General features: G+C 54.4%; 1 protein-coding gene and 1 long non-coding RNA gene across 10 annotated transcripts in view; one reads left to right on the forward strand and one right to left on the reverse strand.

Moving 5' to 3' along the window:
* Nucleotides 1–17,735, reverse strand: part of MYH9 (myosin heavy chain 9) — a 132,993-nt gene that overhangs the window by 8,420 nt on the left and 106,838 nt on the right. For all 9 annotated transcript variants that reach the window (XM_078339682.1, XM_078339670.1, XM_035271485.3 and 6 more), the window contains 16 exons: nt 15,295–15,488; nt 14,799–14,920; nt 13,775–13,844; nt 12,801–12,961; nt 11,368–11,476; nt 10,011–10,142; nt 9,352–9,558; nt 8,625–8,762; nt 7,447–7,570; nt 5,445–5,616; nt 3,974–4,186; nt 3,329–3,473; nt 2,403–2,609; nt 2,064–2,168; nt 1,640–1,792; nt 329–577 (listed from right to left, as the gene is read on the reverse strand). In XM_078339682.1, coding sequence (XP_078195808.1) covers nt 329–577; nt 1,640–1,792; nt 2,064–2,168; nt 2,403–2,609; nt 3,329–3,473; nt 3,974–4,186; nt 5,445–5,616; nt 7,447–7,570; nt 8,625–8,762; nt 9,352–9,558; nt 10,011–10,142; nt 11,368–11,476; nt 12,801–12,961; nt 13,775–13,844; nt 14,799–14,920; nt 15,295–15,488 — 2,501 coding nt within the window. The remainder of the gene's footprint in view (nt 1–328; nt 578–1,639; nt 1,793–2,063; nt 2,169–2,402; nt 2,610–3,328; nt 3,474–3,973; nt 4,187–5,444; nt 5,617–7,446; nt 7,571–8,624; nt 8,763–9,351; nt 9,559–10,010; nt 10,143–11,367; nt 11,477–12,800; nt 12,962–13,774; nt 13,845–14,798; nt 14,921–15,294; nt 15,489–17,735) is intronic.
* LOC118147168 (uncharacterized) lies at nt 513–7,452 on the forward strand. The gene is made up of 4 exons (XR_004733308.3): nt 513–650; nt 1,159–2,784; nt 3,027–6,492; nt 7,052–7,452. It is a non-coding gene; the product is annotated as an uncharacterized LOC118147168 (long non-coding RNA).

Here is a 17,735-nt window from a genome sequence, read left to right on the forward strand (position 1 = left end):
CTTTTAGAATAAGGAAGCAATAAGAATGCACAAATAAATGGTGTAAATCACGGAAAAACCAGCTCATTATAGAAAATCTGAAAAAACGTGAAAACCCAGAAAGGAAAAGTTCCTCCTCAACCCATTGCATGAAGATACCCTCTTCCGCTGGCCTTCTCCCCCAGCCCCTCAACAAGCCAGAGACTAGGGGTCCTCTAAGTGTTGGCCCCGCACGGCCCCTCCCGAGCAAGGTCTCGAGGGAGCCCAGGCTTTCTCTGATGAGGCCCTCGCCTTGGGCTGAGTGCTGGGAAGAGAGGAAATGCAAAAAATGGGGCAGACAGCCACATACCTGGTCAAACTTCTTCTGCTTCTTCTCCAGGTTGCACGCGGTCTGGCGCTGGTGGTCCAAGTCCACAAGCAGGTCGTCCAGCTCCTGCTGCAGCCGTGTCTTGGTCTTCTCCAGCTTGTCGTAGGCGGCCACCTTCTCCTCGTGCCGCTGGCTCAGGCCCTCCAGGTCCTTCTGGAGCTTCCTCTTCACCTCCTCTGCGGTTTCCAGGCACCCCACACTGTCCTCCATCTTCTTCTTCATGTCGGCCACCTGGGCAGGAGCAAGGAGTAAGCAGACGCCCGAGATGGCACCTGCTCAGGTCACACACCTGTCCCTGGGGCAGGTAAGAGCCTGCCTGCCACACTGTGAAAGGGGAACCAGGGATCTGCCCAGTTATGAAACTGCCTCCCCCAGTCACTTCCCTCTCCATGGTGGGGGAGACAAATGAAGTTTCTGCACAAAGGCATCCATCTAGTGTGTGAAGCTGCGGGGAGGCTGACTCCTAGGCCCGCTGTGGGGACTCCAAGCCCTCATCCACACCAAGCCTCTCGCTCTCTGGGGGACCACTCCCCGACAGCAAGGCCAGTGCCCTGTGGGGGTGTACACGGGGTCCCCATCACTCAGCCCTTGCATCTGCAGATAAACCTGCAACCACATGCGCTCGAAGGCGACTCCTACCCTGACTTTGGAATGAACTCCCAGCCCATCCCGAGGTGGTTCAGGCCTTCTGGCCTGCCACGTGGAGGCCTAAGATAGGATCTATGACAGGGGCCCTGACATTAGTCTAAGGACCCCTTGACTGACAGTCTAGAGAGGCCTAGGGACTCCTTCTCATGACAATGTTTTAACAGGCATGAAATAAACATAAGGGATCAACCAAGCAACCACTACAGAGAAATGCAGTTGCCATCACTCAGGAAGCCACGTGACGCCAGGTAGCACATCAGATAGCAAACTCAGCGCAGGCCTGGCAATCACGAGGCCAAAGAGCTCAGCCACGACCCTAACAGGGTAACTGGCCATTTCTCCAGGTGACAAGGGCACAGGGACTGCCAGCACCATGGCTTGCGGCTACGTTCATAATGGAAGCAGGGCTACATTGTAGCTAGACTGGTGAAAATAAAGTGTAAAAATAGTGGTGTCCCCCATCAAAGTCCACAGATGGATTACTCTCTTAGGGACTCAGGCTAAGAGCACTGATGTGGGACAGCGTGGGGGGGGGGTCCCTGGGAGAGAGGGCAATAGGCTGGCCCAGCGGCAGGTTGTCCTGCAGTGCCCAGGCCAGCAGCTCTCCAGCCTGCAGCATCTGGCCAGTTCCCTGGGCCTCCGAACCTGGGCGTGGAGGGTGGCGATCTGCTTCTCCAGGTTGTGCTTGGCTTCCTCCTCCTCCTCCAGCTGCTCCCGGAAGGAATTCTTCTCATCCTCCACCTGCTTGAGCTTGGTGCTCAGGCCCAGCTTCTGCCGGTTCTCCTCCTGCAGCAGCTCCTACTCCCGGGATGAGATGGGTGGGGGGGCTCAGGAGAGCAGTTTCTGAACCCCAGGGACCCCACACCCTTGAGAAGAGGGAGGAGCTGGTCCTGCTGATTCACGGAATGGCCACATAAAGACCTGGTGGGAGCTGGGAAGACGCAGAGACTCCCCCAACCCAGGATGAAGGGGAGGATGGGCAACCTGATGGGCTCTGGAGCTAATGTCGTATAGGCACAGGGGCCTTCCTGGAGGAGTCCACCTTCCAGGAACCTGGCACCATCCTTACCTGAGTGTCCTGAAGCTGGGACTCCAGTGCAGAGAAGTCCTTGGTGAGCTTGCTGGACTTGCTGTCGGACTGGGTGAGGAGCCCGGTCACGTTGTCCAGCTCCACCTGCACCAGGAGGGCAGACATGAAGGACCATGGACCCGGGCCCAATGCTCCAGCCCCACCTCGGCTCCTTTAGGTAAAGCTGAACCGGAGCCACAAGCTGAACTGTGAGGGCCTCCCTCAGGAGCCAGTTTGAGTAGACAGAGTCAGAGACAGAGCATGCGTGCACCCGGGGGTCTGGGCCACGACTGCTGCTAGGGCCCACCGCCCGCACTGGCGTCCCAGCGGAGGCCTCACCTGCAGCTTGGTGACCTTGTCGGCCAGCTCCGTGCGCACGCGCTCTCCCTCATTGAACTTGACCTGCAGCTCCTGCAGCTGCGCCTCCACTTTCTTGCGTTTGTGCTCCGAGTCCCCCTTGCCCTGCAGCAGCACCTTCACCTCGTTGGCCAGCTCCCCCCGCTCGTTCTCCAGGGTCTGCTTTGCCTTCTCGAGGTTGGCTTTCACCTGGTGGGGGAGAAAGCGAAGATGTGAGTGGGGTGTCTCCTGACACGAGGCTGGCTGGCCTCTCATCACTGGACCCTAGATCCAGACGTCGCAGCTCCTGTAGCCCCGAAGACAGTGTGCCAGCTGAACTCAGAGGGCTCAGGCCTCATCTGTCCTGCCTCTTCTCTCTTGGCTGGTGAGTGCCACTTGGTTCCTGTCTTCACTGCTGAGGACCTCAGCTTCCCCATCTCTAAAATAATCCCTGCCCAGCCTTCTGATCTTAGCAGTATTTATAACGCAATGAGGGGAACTATAATTGTTTGTAGTTAGACTTCCAAAAAGCCTCTCTGAAGTCTAATGTTCAAAGTAACAATGTAATGTTTTCACCCTCACATAACCACATGGGACAGACCCATCATAATCCTCCCTTATGAACAGGGAAACTGAGGCACAAATCACACAGCCCCTATGAAGGAGAAACTGGCCTCAGAACCAGACAGTTGGGTTGGACTCTGTTAACTGCTCTGCAGGACTGGTTTGGAGACTGGGGACCCTGCCTTCCCCTGGCAGTCTCAGGGGGGCTCTGCCCAAGCACAGGGGATCCCGCCTTTCCCTGGCAGTCTCAGGAGGGCTCTGCACAGCACAGGGGACCCCGCCTTCCCCTGGCAGTCTCAGGGGGTGGGGGCTTTGCCCAGCACAGGGGCCCCACCTTCCCACAGTGGTCTCGGGGGGCTCCGTACCCGCTTCGTCTGCTCCAGCTGCTCTGCCAGCTCTTCCACAGCCTGTGAGTGCTTCTGCCTCATCTCCTGGATCTGGGCCTCGTGGGTCTTGGCCTCCTCCTCCAGGGTCTTCTTCAGGATGTTCACCTCCTGCTCACGTTTTGATCTGGACAGAGAGATCCCCTAAGAGTGGAGGCCGGGGGCACTGGAGCGAGCTGTCCCTGGGGCTCTTCCCTAACCAAACAGATGCCTGGCCAGAGCACAGGCACTCCAGGCAGCTTTTCTATCCATCAGCCCCTCCTGGCCATCTATCCCGCAGCCCAGGCTCAAACACGCATTGTGAGAGGCCTCTGTAGCCTTTCAGCTTTAAAGTCCACCCTTGCCTCACCCCCAATTTTGAGCCAGGTTCTTCAACAGCCTTTCTACTCTGTAGAAAGAAACTGCTGAGGAACCAACAGCTTCCATGCCTGCTGACGCTTAACAAGGCCATGGTGTGTGTGTGTGTGTGTGTGTGTGTGTGTGTGTGTGTGTGTGTTTGTGTGTGTTTATGTGTGTTTATGTGTGTGTGTGTGCGTGCACGCGCGCAAAGGCCCAGGGTCCATGCCTCCAAGCCAAGGCCTCTCTGGCTGCCCTCCCCATCCCCAGGGACTTGGCCCCAGGGCACACCTAAGCTCCTGCTGGGCAGCAGTGGAATCCAGAGTGTCCTCCAACTCTGTTTTCAGTGCCTCTAGCTCTTCCCCAAGGTCCCGTTTCTGCTTCTCAGCTTTATTCCTGGAAGCACGCTCAGACTCCAGGTCTTCCTGGAGTTCAGAGATCTGAGATTCCAGCTCCCGGATCTTCTTGAGGGCCATATTCTTCTGGGCAGCTTCTTCTTCCACTCTGCCAAAGCAACCAACAATATCAGGATGAGGCCAGTTTCACCTCCAAAGAACAGCGTTTGCAGGACAGGCCTGAGAGGGGTGCAGCAGCCAAAGCTGCCTCTGGTGGTCACAATCATAGATAGCACTTAGGACCACTCTCAGCAAAACCAACAACTGAGGCAGCCAGATTTAAGGGCAATACCACTCAGAACTAGAAAACCTCATAGAGGAATCATTTCCATTTCCAAGGTAAGACTCACTGCTTCAAATATTTTTAAAACTCAAATGACTTATAAAATGGGAAGAAAAGGAAATAAAATGCTACACCACAGAATGACTGCAACTAAATAAAAATACAAATGTGCTATGGAGTTCACCAATTAGAACAATTAGAAATGAAGGGACCGGGTACTGGTGGCTCACACCTGTAATGCCAGCACGTTGGGAGGCCAACATGGGCAGATCACAAGGTCAGGAGATTGAGACCATCCTGGCTAACATGGTGAAACTCCATCTCTACTAAAAATACAAAAATTAGCTGGGAGTGGTGGTGCACACCTGTAGTCCCAACTACTCAGGAGGGTGAGGCAGGAGAATCATTTGAACCCGGGAGGCGGAGGTTGCATTGAGCAGAGAGTGCCACTGCACTCCAGCCTGGTGACAGGGAAGACTCCGTCTCAAAAAAAAGGAAAGAAATTAAGAAAGGAAAGGACTGGCCGGGCGCAGTGGCTCAGGCCTGTAATCCCAGCACTTTGGGAGGCCAAGGCGGGCGGATCACGAGGTCAAGAGATCAAGACCATCCTGGTCAACATGGTGAAACCCTGTCTCTACTAAAAATACAAAAAATTGGCAGGGCATGGTGGCGCGTGCCTTTAATCCCAGCTACTCAGGAGGCTGAGGCGGGAGAATTGCCTGAACCCAGGAGACGGAGGTTGCGGTGAGCCAAGATCGCGCCATTGCACTCCAGCCTGGGTAACAAGAGCGAAACTCCAACTCAAAAAAAAAAAAAAAAAAAAAAAGAAAGTCAAGGACTGTTGTAGGTGGGTGATAGAGCTGTGGATGACTTTTTTCAAATTATAAACAAATAAACAAAAGACAAATGAGATACCTCACCGCGCCCTGAATGCACAAGAACTGTTTTGCTATGAAATAAATGGCTCTTCTAAGACAATAGGGGAAAGAATGCTCACAGCTCACTGGTGCAGAGAACCAGGGCCGGCGGCAAGCAGAAAGGGCTGTCCGGCCATCTGGGCTTGGCGGGCAGGCGGGGGCCTCACCTGGCCAGGGCAGCCTGGAGCTCCTCTTCTTTCTTGGCCAGCTGCATCTTGAGCTCCGCAATCTGCGCCTGGAGCTCGGCGATCTGGTCACTGAGGTCCGTGGAGTCTCCCTCCAGCTTCCGGCGTGTTTTCTCTAGCTCCTGCCGCTGCTTTTCCTCCCTGCGGAGGCGCTCTGCAAGGAGGGGGAGCCCACATAGCCCTCAGTGCCTTGGGCTCTTCTGTCTCTGGGTTAGTTACTTATATGAAATACTGAGTCCTCGTTATGAAAAGTGTGTAAGGCTCAAGGCATCACAGATACACAGACACTTGCACCCAACTCCTAGATGCAGGAAGAGGACATCATTGCAAACTGCCAGTCCCTGGTGTGTCACTCTCCACCTCACCCCTTGTCCTTTCCTGCCAGTAGTTAAGTACTTACGTACCCTCCTAAAGCTGACGTTCATAATTCCCTTTTTCCTTGAAGGCTGTACCATGTCTGTATCTTTAAAAACTATGTTCAATATTGTGTGCATCGGAACTTATGTAATGGAACTGCCTTGTGTGAATTCCACAGTTGGAACTGCAGAGTCAGGGCTCAATGTCTAGCTTTATAACTCTGTGATGTCAATACCTCTTCGATGACCTACTTCATTAGGCTGTGTTGTGAGGCGCCAGTGAGTCACATCTTAAAAAACACCGACAACAGGTCGACAATGGTTATTCCCTGACGGGCCTCTGCCGCCCCATCTCACAATCTTGAGATTTAGCCTGTGAAGTTTCGCTGGAATAGATTTGTATGGACATTTGCCTACCATTCCATGATGGGCACACATCACAACTTATTTATGTACCCGTCCTGCAGCTGACAGGCATGGACTGTGTTCACCGCACGCTCTGATAATGCTGCTGCGAGTGCCCTGCTCACTCTCAGCGCACACGACAGAGTGATGGACGGAACCAGCATGCCCAGCTTCAACCTCGCTAGGACTGCCCGATCACCCTCTGAAGTTGTCTACCAGTTTGCAGTTCCAGCAGCAGCCTGTGTGCGCTGTGACAGCTCCGTATCTGTGTTAGTGCTTATCAGTGTCAACCTTTCATGTCTGTCCATCTGGTGGGCACCACCCCTAGACCTCCTGGATGACTGAGTCTTCCAGGCCGCTCCCATGTGAGGGAGGGCATCTGTGGGGGAAGAGATCTCTCTGTGTCTGGACCTCTCTTCCACTGGATGACCTAACTCACCTCATCTCCTGCAGATGTGATGGGGCCGGACAGGGTGGTAAACCCAAGCTGGGGAAAATCCTCCCAGGGGTCGGGTTTTGGCCTCCCTCTCCCGGGTGTGAGCTCAGAGTTCCCACCGTAGTCTGGGTTCTCCTATTTCCCCAGCTGTCCACTCCTCTCAAGAGGCAGAGGCGGGGGTCCTCAGACAACCACAGACCTGTGCTTCTACCCCAGTCCCCCGTTCCTGCCACAGATCCCCAGGGCACAGAGAGATGAGGCAGGATTTGTCACCCTGCCGCAAGTTAAGCAGTGAGTTCCTGTAGTATCTGTCTAGCACTTTATGGTACACGTGTTCACATGTATTTAATGAAATCCTCACAGACACCCTAGCACTGTGTCCCCTTTTTTAGGTAAAACTAAAGCTCATGGAACTTAAGTAAAAGGTGTAAGCTGAACCAGCTCATCAGTGACAGAGCTAGTGAGTCCTCTAGGCCAAAACCAGAGCCACCTTGGAAGCCTCAGAAGCTCCTGAAACCCACGGTGCACGACAACAGGGGAACACCAAGGCTCTCCTCCTAACACGTTTGAAGCTGGGGAGCATCTAGCCACAGAGCAACAGGGGCCTGGAAGCCCAGGCTCCCGCCGGCACCAGACACAGCTCCCCTCGACCTGCTGACCTCGGGTCTGAAGGGCAGCAGCCAGTGCTGCAGTGTGGTCCAGGCTCACCTGTGAGCTGAGGATGCCTCAGTGTTCTGGTCATAGGCCAGCCCCTGCCCACCAGCCCCCTGCCCGTCACCTCCCTCACCTTCTAAGTCAGTGATCATTGCCTCATGCTTGTTCTTGAGCTTGGCAAGGCTCTTAGATTTCTCTTCCTCTTCCATGAGGTTGGTGGTAAACTCAGCTATTCTGTCTTCCAGCAGTTTCTTTTCCTGGTGAAAGAGAGGTAAGTCAGCGTTTAGTATCGGTAGAGCACAGAACACTTTGGCTCTCCTCAAAGCATGACTCGCCAGGAAATTCTGGGCTGAATGGAGAGGGCTATAGACACCTGATCAAATTCATTAGGATTTCCTGGATCAAAGGGTGACTTTGAAAGGTCACCAGCTCTCCTGCAACAGCAAGGTATGTTTCCTCAGAAACAGAAAATGTGGGTGCCCAGGCCCTTCCCCTGACCCCATGGGCTTGGGTGAGAAAGGCTTCTAGGGGACAGCTAGTATCAGCAGGGACAGATGGCTCCATGCCTTCAAGAGGCTGCCACACGGCGCTCACCTGTGCCACCAGGCCAGGCCATCTTCTCCATGCCCCACTAACCCACCATGGCCTCCCTGTTCCTTAGCCCCACAGTGCCCCGGGCTGCTCTCGTTGCTTTCTGCCCTGTGTGGCCCCCGCAACACCCCTGCCCAGGTGCCACAACTTAGCACAAGCATCTCAGTCCCCTCGTCCCAGTCCCAGGTGGGCATCCTGCCACCTCAGCCTTCCAACCCTTTGGTGAGAACACAGGAGCCCCAAAAGGTGGGGAGGCTGCCTTCTCCTGCTTTCTCCTCTAACTCGTTCCTCGACTGCCATCTACTCCCCGGGTAGACACTAACAGGGACACAACTCGCTCTCAGGAGGAACAGCTGCCATCCAGAGACAGCGGAGGAGGAGTACCCCACATCTCAAGGTGCCCCCAACCCCACAGTGACCAACACCTGCAATGCTGCACACATGGCCACCTGTACAGAGGCTCGGGTCTCACAGCTGGCAAAGAGCTTTCCAGAGGGGAAAGGACAAACCCTTTCCCAGGGCCCCTTCAATTTATGAGAAAAATCTCTCCACTAAGGCCCATGGGACCTCCAGGGAGCACCTGCAGCTGAGCAGAAGCCCCCATGCTGCAGGCAGAAGAGACAGGAAGCAGCAGTGGGGGGCTAGAGCCCTGTAGGGCGACCACACTCTCCCACCCACAGGCCCTGTGGAATGGCAGCAGGTCGCGGCCACAGGCCTCACCTTGGCCAGCTTGCAGTTCTGGTCCTCCATGATGATCTGCTCCTCCTCCAGCTTTTTCAGCTTCGCCTCGGTGGTCACCTTCTCCAGCTGCAGCTTCTGCCGGGCGCTCTCCTCCTCCTCCAGCTGCTCCTCGAGCTCCTGCCAGGGCCAGAGACACGGTGAGGACAGCAAGCCCAAGGGCATGGCCAAGGCAAAAGCAGCAAGGTCCGACGGTCAGGGCCACACCAAGGTGAGGATGGCCAGATCTGTGAGCCCAGGGCCATGGCTGAGATGGGGAACGGCAAGATCCATGAGCCCAGGGCCACAGCTGAGGCGGGGCCCAAGCCGTATGTGCAGGATTCCAGATGTCAAACTGGGACAAGGGGCCAGAACCCTGGTGCCATGTTCTGGAGGGTTTCCTGGGGCAAGCTCCCACCCACGGAACAGGGAGGAGGTGGAGTTGCTGGTCCTGCACGATTCTGGCTAGCCAGGGCCAGGGCTGATGGCAGGGAGATCAAATCTGCCTCAATGCTGGCCCAGGCAGTGCTCATGGAGATTTTAGAGGCACACGTCACAGACCACCAACCCAAAGAGAACACCCCTCACTGAGTGCCCCAAGCAGACAGCGTGAGGAGCTGGCCTCCTCGGACGACCCTGATTCCATGTTCTCCCAAGGTTCTGGTCCCTGCTCCTCTGCCCCGCCCTGCCCCTCAGGCCCTGCCCCTCCCTGGGCACAGCAGGCGGGCACCTGGATGTTCTGCTGCATCTTCTTCTTCTCCGCCTGCAGGTGCTGGCAGCGCTCCTCCTCCTCCTCCACCCTGGCCTCCAGGTCGTGGCAGATCTCTTCTAGCTCCTGCTTCTTGGCAGTCAGGCGGGCCCGGAGCTCCTCAGCCTCAGCACACAGCTCGGTTTCTGCCTGGAGCTGCTCCTGCAGCTGCAATTTCTCTGCCATGAGCTGCAAGCAAGTGGAAAACACAAGCTCCTCGCAACACCCTCAAGACACTCCATCCTCTAGGACAGGTGCTGTGGCTCAGGATCCCAGCGGGAAAGGAACATGCAGACAAGAGTAGCTTTCATCTGGAGAGCTCTGAAGCTTCCACACACTTTCCAGACATCCTGTCTTTTACTTTTCACTACCCCATGAGCGCCACACCAAGGTCCCGGGAAATGGGCTTGACCCCAATGCTGGAGAACTTTCCATCCTATTAGGTGGCCTCCCTACATCACGTAACCCCAAATGGAGTCTGCAGAGACTGATCTCTGTTCCTACAGTAACAGGGAATGCAGTTGTAATAAACTCCTATAGTGATCGAAGCTGCCAGCCTGCCATGCCTACCAATGGCCAGGAGGTTGGCAGTACTAGGCAGGCGGCAGGGCAACCTGGACGGAGCCTACACAGACACCCACCTGAGACTGCAGGGTCTCCATCTCCGTCAGCCTGTTCTCCGCAGCCAGCTGCTTCTCTCGGACCTTCACCAGCTCCTCCTCCTTGGCCATCATCTCCTCCTCCTGCCGGCTCACCTGCAGCAGTGGCTTGACCTGGGAAAGGAGATGGAGGTAGAGACACGCTTGGCTGGAAGATGCCCACCTCTGCCAACAGGTGTGAGGCTGCTCCCTTACCTCTGAAACATGACAGTGGGGGCAAGAAGAAGACACGTGGTGGGGGCAGCTGCAAGTGGGCACAGCTTTCCTGGAAATCGATTTGGTGCTCTGTACCATGGGCCTCTGACCCGCTGCCAACTACATTCCAGGGAAACTATCCCTGCGTGTGCGTGAAGGTATTCACCTCAGCAGTGTTCATAATAGCAAGAAAACTAGGAAGGACCCACCTCTAAAAAAGTACCCAGATAATGACGTGTCCCCCAGGGAATAGTACACTACCTCTAAAAAAACAATGCTTATGAAGGAATTGTAAATGGAACGTGCAAACTACAGCACTGTTTATATGAGTCAAACTCAGCTATGGAAGAATGTATACGGTTTACATAGCTGAGGTTTTATAGGCAGTGAGAAAGAGAGCGAGAGAACAAACACTAAAGTAACGGACGCTGATGGTTTAGGGTGAAGGGCTTATGGACGAGCTTTTATTTAATTTTTATTTGTTAGCTGGCTTTCCGCAATTACAATAAATTATGTATTATACACAAAGCAGCCTAGACAAGTTTAAAAATAAAGGGATTTTTTTTTTTTAAGGCCAGGAAGGCCAGCCTGGGCAAGATAGTGAGACCTATCACTATCTTGTCTCTAATAAAAATCAGAAAGGTCCATGCACAGTGGCTCATGCCTCTAATTCCAGTACTTTGGGAGGCCGAGGTGGGAGGACTGCTGGAGCCCAGGTGTCTGTGACCAACCTGGGCAACATAGTGAGACCACACCTCTACAAAAAAACACAAAAATTGCCAGGCACGGTGGCTCAGGTCTGCAATCCCTGCAATTTGGGAGGCCAAGGCGGGCAGATCACAAGGTCAGGAGTTCGAGACCAGCCAGACCAACATGGTGAAATCCTGTCTCTACTAAAAATACAAAAATCGGGCAGTCGTGATGGCACACGCCTATAATCCCAGCCACTAGAGGCTGAAGCAGGAGAATCATTTGAACCCAGAAGGTGGAGGCTGCAGCGAGCTGAGATCACGCCATTGCACTCTAGCGTGGGTGACAGAGACTCTGTCTCCAAAAAAAAAAATAACAAAAACTACAATTAGCCAGGTGTGTGGTGGTGTGCACCTGTAGTCCCAGCTACTCCAGAGGCCCTCCTAGCACTCACCTTGGTGAAAAGCCGCCACCACTGCCAGTTCCGCAGCTTGAGGTAGGCAGCGCAGTTCCGCTGTAGAACCTTCATGGCAGTCAGCTGCTGCTGCCGCTTGGCAAACGCTCTGTGGGATGAGGAACAGGGTCGGCACCACGGGGCAGTGGACAGCAGACCCGACGTAACAGTCCAGGCCTTGTCCTCAAGGCTTTTCCGGGGGATCTCTACCCCTGCCTGGGGCACCTCAAGAAAGAAATTCAGGGAGGGGGCCTGGCCTTGGGGTTGAGATATGTTCCTCCCACTTACAGGCTGTGTGACCCAAGAGGCACTAATCTTACAGTGGGCGGGGGACCTAGGTCACCAGACTATCCCTCCACAGAGGAGCCCATGGAGATGAAGGCCCATGTGAGGTAACCACAGATCCTACTCAGCGTGGGGACTGAGCATGACTCCTGGTCTTGAAGCCAACTGGCCCCAGGTGACTCTGGACTTCAGCTTCCCACCCTTCGTGCTGTCCCGTATCTGAGCTTTTGTTTGGTGGGAGAACGTCAGGAGCTGATGTTCTGCAAAGGTGGGTTGCAGGTGTCAGCTGGAGGGCTTTTGGATAAACAAGGCCCCATCTGTGCAAATGCCACACACGCAGGCTCCATCTCCCAGAGCCCGGCGCGCCGGCTGGGAGCCTCATCCTGGAGCACAAGGGGACGAGTATGCAGTGCCCACACCCGCTGTCCTGCAGCAGGGGAGCCCTCACTCCCCAGGGAGTTGCTCTGGACTTAAGGATGGCCTGGCTCCTCTGGAACCACAGGGCCCTTTAGGGACAGGCAAGCTCTGGGTGTTGTCCCCAAAAGTGTGACACAGTGAGGAGTCCTGACAAGCAGGACCTTTCAGGAAGGAAATCAAAGTAGAGCCACCCTCTTCCCATGCATCACTCTAAACCTCAATCAGAAATGCCTGATTCAGCTGGGCGCAGTAGCTCATGCCTGTAAGCCCAACACTTTGGAAGGCCGAGGCAGCCGGATCACCTGAGGTCAGGAGTACGAGCCTGGTCAACATGAGAAACCCTGTCTCTACTAAAAATACAAAAATTAGCCAGCTGTGGTGGCACGCACCTGTAACCTCAGCTACTAAGGAGGCTGAGGCAGGGGAATCGCTTGCACCTGGAAGGCAGAGGTTGCAGTGAACTAAGATTGCACCACTGCACTCTAGCCTAGGCAACAGAGTGAGGCTCCATCAGATAGAGAGAGAGAGAGAGAGAGAGAGAATTGCCCAGTTCTATTCCTCAGAGGTAGAAATCCAGGAGCAGGGGCAGAAAGAGCCACGTGGGCCTCCCCAACAAGCATGTGACTGGCTGCAGTGGGATGTCCTAGACCACAGCTTGCTACATGCTCTTTGGCAACAGAAGGGCGTGGCAAGGCCTGGCGTGTGGGGCAGGAGTATCTTCTGGGACTCACTTCCTGGCCAGGTAGCCCCTGCAGCAGGCCTGGAACCCTATGATGACGTCAGTGATCTTCAGGTCCCGCTCCTCCTCCAAGTGGGCAAGCACACCAGCGCGGAAGAAGACTTTGCTCTGGCCGATGCGGTACAGGTTGCTGTCGAGCTCCAAGGCTTTGATCTAGGTGGGAGGGAGTAAGCTGTTTACCTGGCTCCATGAAGGGGCGGCCCAGACAAAGCTGGAGGCGCGCCCTTTATCCCTCTTCCCACTGGCTGATGAGCATCTGGACAGCAGAAAGCCATCTCCTCTCCCTCCTACTTCTCGTCCCCAATTGCCCTGTCACTGAATGCAGGCTTTGCACATAGTAGGTGCTGAATTTTTCCTTCTCTTTTCCTCCCGCCAATACCCCACTCTGCAGCCAATGCTTTCCGATTCTTTAGAAAGAATGTAAAGTAAAACGAGGCAAAGGTAGCGGCTGCTAACCCTGGACACGCTAGAAAAAACAGGATGCCGGGAAGGGGAAAAACGGACCAGGGTTGGCTCTGAGTCACTGCAGGGCCTTCATTCAACCAGAACTCAGAGCACTGCACTAGGGCTGGGAGTAGGGAGGGAGGGGGAAGCCCAGATCACAGCGCAGCAGGCCTACTGCCCTGGCTGTGAGCTACTTTGCTCACCATGCTGGGTGTAGAGTCAGGCCCATGAGCAAGAAAGCAGGAGATCACAGAAGAGGCCGTGATCCCACATCAGAGCCTGGCCGTGCCCACCGTTCCCATCTCCTCCACACCACCCTGGTGCCAAACACCAACCCTGGCTATCTGAGGCCAAGGGGCTACTGCATAGATCACCTGGCAGAGTCAGACCTGGAGCATCGGAAGGGACACAGCCTGGGCATCCACCCACCTTGCTGATATAGCAAGGCGGGCCCTGGCCATGCGGGAACTCCCCAGCCAAGGGGCCACCCATCCAGAGAAGCAGGACTGCAGTTCAACTCACCATGAGCACGCACGCCTGCTTCCCGTCCATGAAGCCCTTGGGAATGGAGTTTGGGGTCAGGATCTCGTATCTGAGGAAGGACAGAGAAGCCTGGTCATTTTACCCATTGCCTCAATTCCACGTGCCTGGAATATAGTTGAGAGGTTAAGATCATTCTTATAGTGCAGCAGACATAGAATTCTTTACACAAACTCTCCTAAGGAAAGAAGACACAGGCAAACCCCCACCCTGCTCTTTTCTTAGGCTGAATGACACAAGGAAAGCTGGGTGTTTTTCAGAAAGTGAATGGAAACTCATGTAGGACCGTTTTCATCACTCAAGGGTGTGCTTCAGGTTGGGCTCATTCACTGCTAACTGCCTGGGATCCTCATCTGTTACCCAGGGACAGCCACACTCACACAGCTTCCCAGGGATGCTGCAGGGAGCTGCTAATAAAAGGGATGGCCCAAAAAATAAAGGGCTGCATCCCGACAGCCACTGATACTCAGCACAGTCATTAGAGAAAGAGGGAGGTGTCACACCACCTTTGACTTTCATTTCCACAGAGTTCCTGTAATATCCCAGTCTCTGGCTGATTCTTTTTTACATGATTATTATACTTTAAGTTCTGGGGTCCATGTGCAGAACGTGCAGGTTTGTTACGTAGGCGTAGGCATATACACGTGCCATGGTGGTTTGCTGCATCCATCATCCGGTCATCTACACTAGGTATCTGGCTGATTCTTTTGCATTTCTTTTCATAGCTCCTGTACCTATAGCAGATGGCACCAGGGCCTGCACTTCCTAGGAGCAAAAGTCAACATGATGATGACGACCTGGATTTCAGTGTGAAAATGGGATATCTCCTCTCATGCAAAGGGTGGAAGAGTTCAGAAGGAAGTGGGAAAAGCTGGCCAGACTCAGTTCTATGTGGATGGAGGACGCAGCTCCCTCTCGACAGGTCCGTGCCAGGGACCAGCCCAGCTCTGGGACTCACTGCACGCACAGCCGGGCCAGGAGAAGTGGGCTCCAGGCGCTGGCTTACCTCTGCCGAAACTCCTGGAAGACCACCCTGTTCGGGAAGCCCTGGCGGCAGATGCGGATGCCCTCGAGAACGCCGTTGCAGCGTAGCTGGTCCAGCACGAGATGCGGGTCCAGCTTGCCGGCCTAGGAAGAAAACGCACACATGCAGTCTGGCTTCTGTGCCAAGGACAGTCAGAGAAAGGTCAGGCAACTCCTGTGACCTTGACAGGGCAAGAGTTCAAGAGAGGGAGTCGCTGCAGCCCACAGGTTTTGACGATTAAGTCAAAGGATCCAGGTCTGGGAGAGGCTCCAGCAAGCCAATGTCACCAAGAGGAAGAGCAGGCTATGAATGCAGCGTATCTCCTGAGCAAGCCAAGGTCCACCCTGCAGAGACATGGCTGAGGGCTCTTATGCATGTGCAGGGCTGGAGGGTTGCTTTTGCTGGGGAGACAGACAAGGGCTGAGCGCCCCACACCACCACAGTGCCCTGCCCGGGTCACCCCACCAGGCGGCCGCACCTTCTTCTCGTGGTTGGGGATGATGCAGCGGACAAAGTTGGGGTTGGTGTTCCTCAGCGTGGCCATCAGCTTGGCCAGCTGTTCCTTGTACAGCTGCCCCACGGTGCGGAACATGCCCTTCCGCGTTTTGAAGGCCCCGGGCAGTGCCGTCTCTGACATGCCGGCCACCTGGTCCAGGCCGATGATGCGGTCCACTGCGGAGGCCACAGAGAACATGTGAGTGCCCCACAGTTCCACCCGGGGGCGGAGGGAGGAGGAGAGACAGGCAGACATCAGACAGGAAAAGAGGAGACAGAATGGAACAACGGGACCCTTTCCGCTTGGAGCCTATGCAGGGTGCTAAGGTCATCCCCACACACAGCAGGAAGCCAAGGAGTCTGCAACGGCACTGGGCACTGGGCTTGTCTCTTGGGGGCCATGGGTCTGCCAAGGCCACCTCTCCTTCCTGTCACCTATCTTCAGCTGCTCTGGGAGCTCCTGTTTCCAAAAAGACTCAATGAAGCTTGTAATGGATTTTGGAATAGTGAGAATTCCACTAGCCTGGCTCTAAGGAGGTGTTAAAACCCAGCTTATGGAATCCTGCAGTCCTATGGTCACAGTCAGGAGAAAAAAAAAATCAGTATCTTGAATTCCCACTGACCCTGTGGTAAGAGCACTGGGCCGGGAGTCGGGAGGCGGAGCTTGGAGCCACCCTGCCACTGTCTGCAGAGCTCGGCAGGGTCCCCTCTATATCTACGCAGATATCTCAGGAAAAGAGAGCTCCAAAGAACTGCTCTTGACCATAAATACTCCACAGTGTAGAGATCTGTTCGCGCCCTCGTATTTGGTTTTGTCTCCTGGCGCACAGGTCTTTCCCATCTAAACCGACCCTCAAGGGAAGCGGCCCCCAGCACCGGAACACATGCCCAGCAGCAATGAAACAAACTTCATCCTTCAAGGTTAAAAAAAAAAAAGGCAAACGAACAAGCCAAACCCAAGTGGCTAGTGATCTGAGATCAGCTTAAGCAAGAACTAATGTTAAATCTGAAGCCTTCCATTACTGGACGTAAAAGTTACAAATATTGACACCGCCTATTTCATATTCCTTCATGCCAGATTCCTATTTATTTGAAGACAGCAAAAGGATCCTTGCTTAAGACAGAAGCCAGGAGTGTGGATGGTACCTACAAACGAATCAGTTAAAATGGGAAGCAGCCAGGTGCAGTGGCTCATGCCTGTAAATCCCATCACTTTGGGAGGCCAAGGCAGGTGGATCACCAGAAATCAGGAGTTTGAGACAAGCCAGGCCAACATAGCGAAACCCCATCTCTACTCAAACTACAAAAATCAGCTGGGCGTGGTGGCATGCGCTTGTAATCCCAGCTACTTGGGAAGCTGAGGCAGGAGAATCGCTTGAACCCAGGAAGCAGAGGTTACAGTAGGCTGAGATTGTGCCACTGTACTCCAGCCTGGGTGACAAAAGCAAAACTCAGTCTCAAAAGAAAAAAAAGAAACGGAGTCATCTTTGACCTTATGCACCCACCACAGAGCCGATATTCCTGGCTACCACCGGCTTTCCTGGGAGTGGTAACTTGCAAAAGCCACTCAGGTTGTCCAGAGACAACCTGTTATCTCAGTTATGTGGCCTCAGCATAACTGACCCTTTTAGCAGAGTTGGTCCTACCCCACAGAGGGCCCGACCCAGATGGAGCAGGCCTTGCTGAGTGACTGTGGAATGAACACACAGATGCCACTTCAGCTCTCAGGTGCAGAGACACACGCAGTATGCGTACCTGAAGCTCATGCCAAGACACTCACAGCCATTCAAGCAGTAAGACGCTGCCTTTAGGGACGGAGCTCTAAGGAGGATACAAATTTTTAAACCACTTTTGCTGTTTTAAGGTTGATTTTTTTGAGGCAGGGTCTCACTCTGTCACCCAGGCTGGAGTACAGTGGTGCGATCACAGCTCACTGCAGTCTGGACCTCGTGTGCTCAAGTGATCCTCCCGCCTCAGCCTCCTGAGCAGCTGGGACTGCAGGCAGGCACCATCACACCCAGCAGATTTTTAAAAATTTTTTGTAGAGATAGGAATCTCCCTATGTTGGCCAGAATTGTCTCAAACTCCTGGACTCAAGTGATCCTCCCACCTCCCAAAGTGCTGGGATTACAGTGTTTTAAGATGTGTGTGTGTGTGTGTGTGTGTGTGTGTGTGTGTGTGTGTGTGTAAGATTTTAATGTGACATCCCAAAATTCCAGACATAGCCCCTCATTTGCCCAGCTTGCTACTAGAGGCCAGCGAAAGGCGCCATGCGCGAAGCCTGCCCAGGAGCCCAGGGGAAGATCAGGGAACAGGGGTGTAAGCAGGCAGGAAAAGCCAAGGAGGGCAAGGAAACCTAGACAGAAGCATTTCTTGCACAGCTCTGGACGCACTACACACAAGAAACACCACTCGGGCGGCCAG

Source organism: Callithrix jacchus, chromosome 1 (genome assembly GCF_049354715.1).
Source record: "Callithrix jacchus isolate 240 chromosome 1, calJac240_pri, whole genome shotgun sequence".
Classification (NCBI taxonomy): domain Eukaryota; kingdom Metazoa; phylum Chordata; class Mammalia; order Primates; family Cebidae; genus Callithrix; species Callithrix jacchus.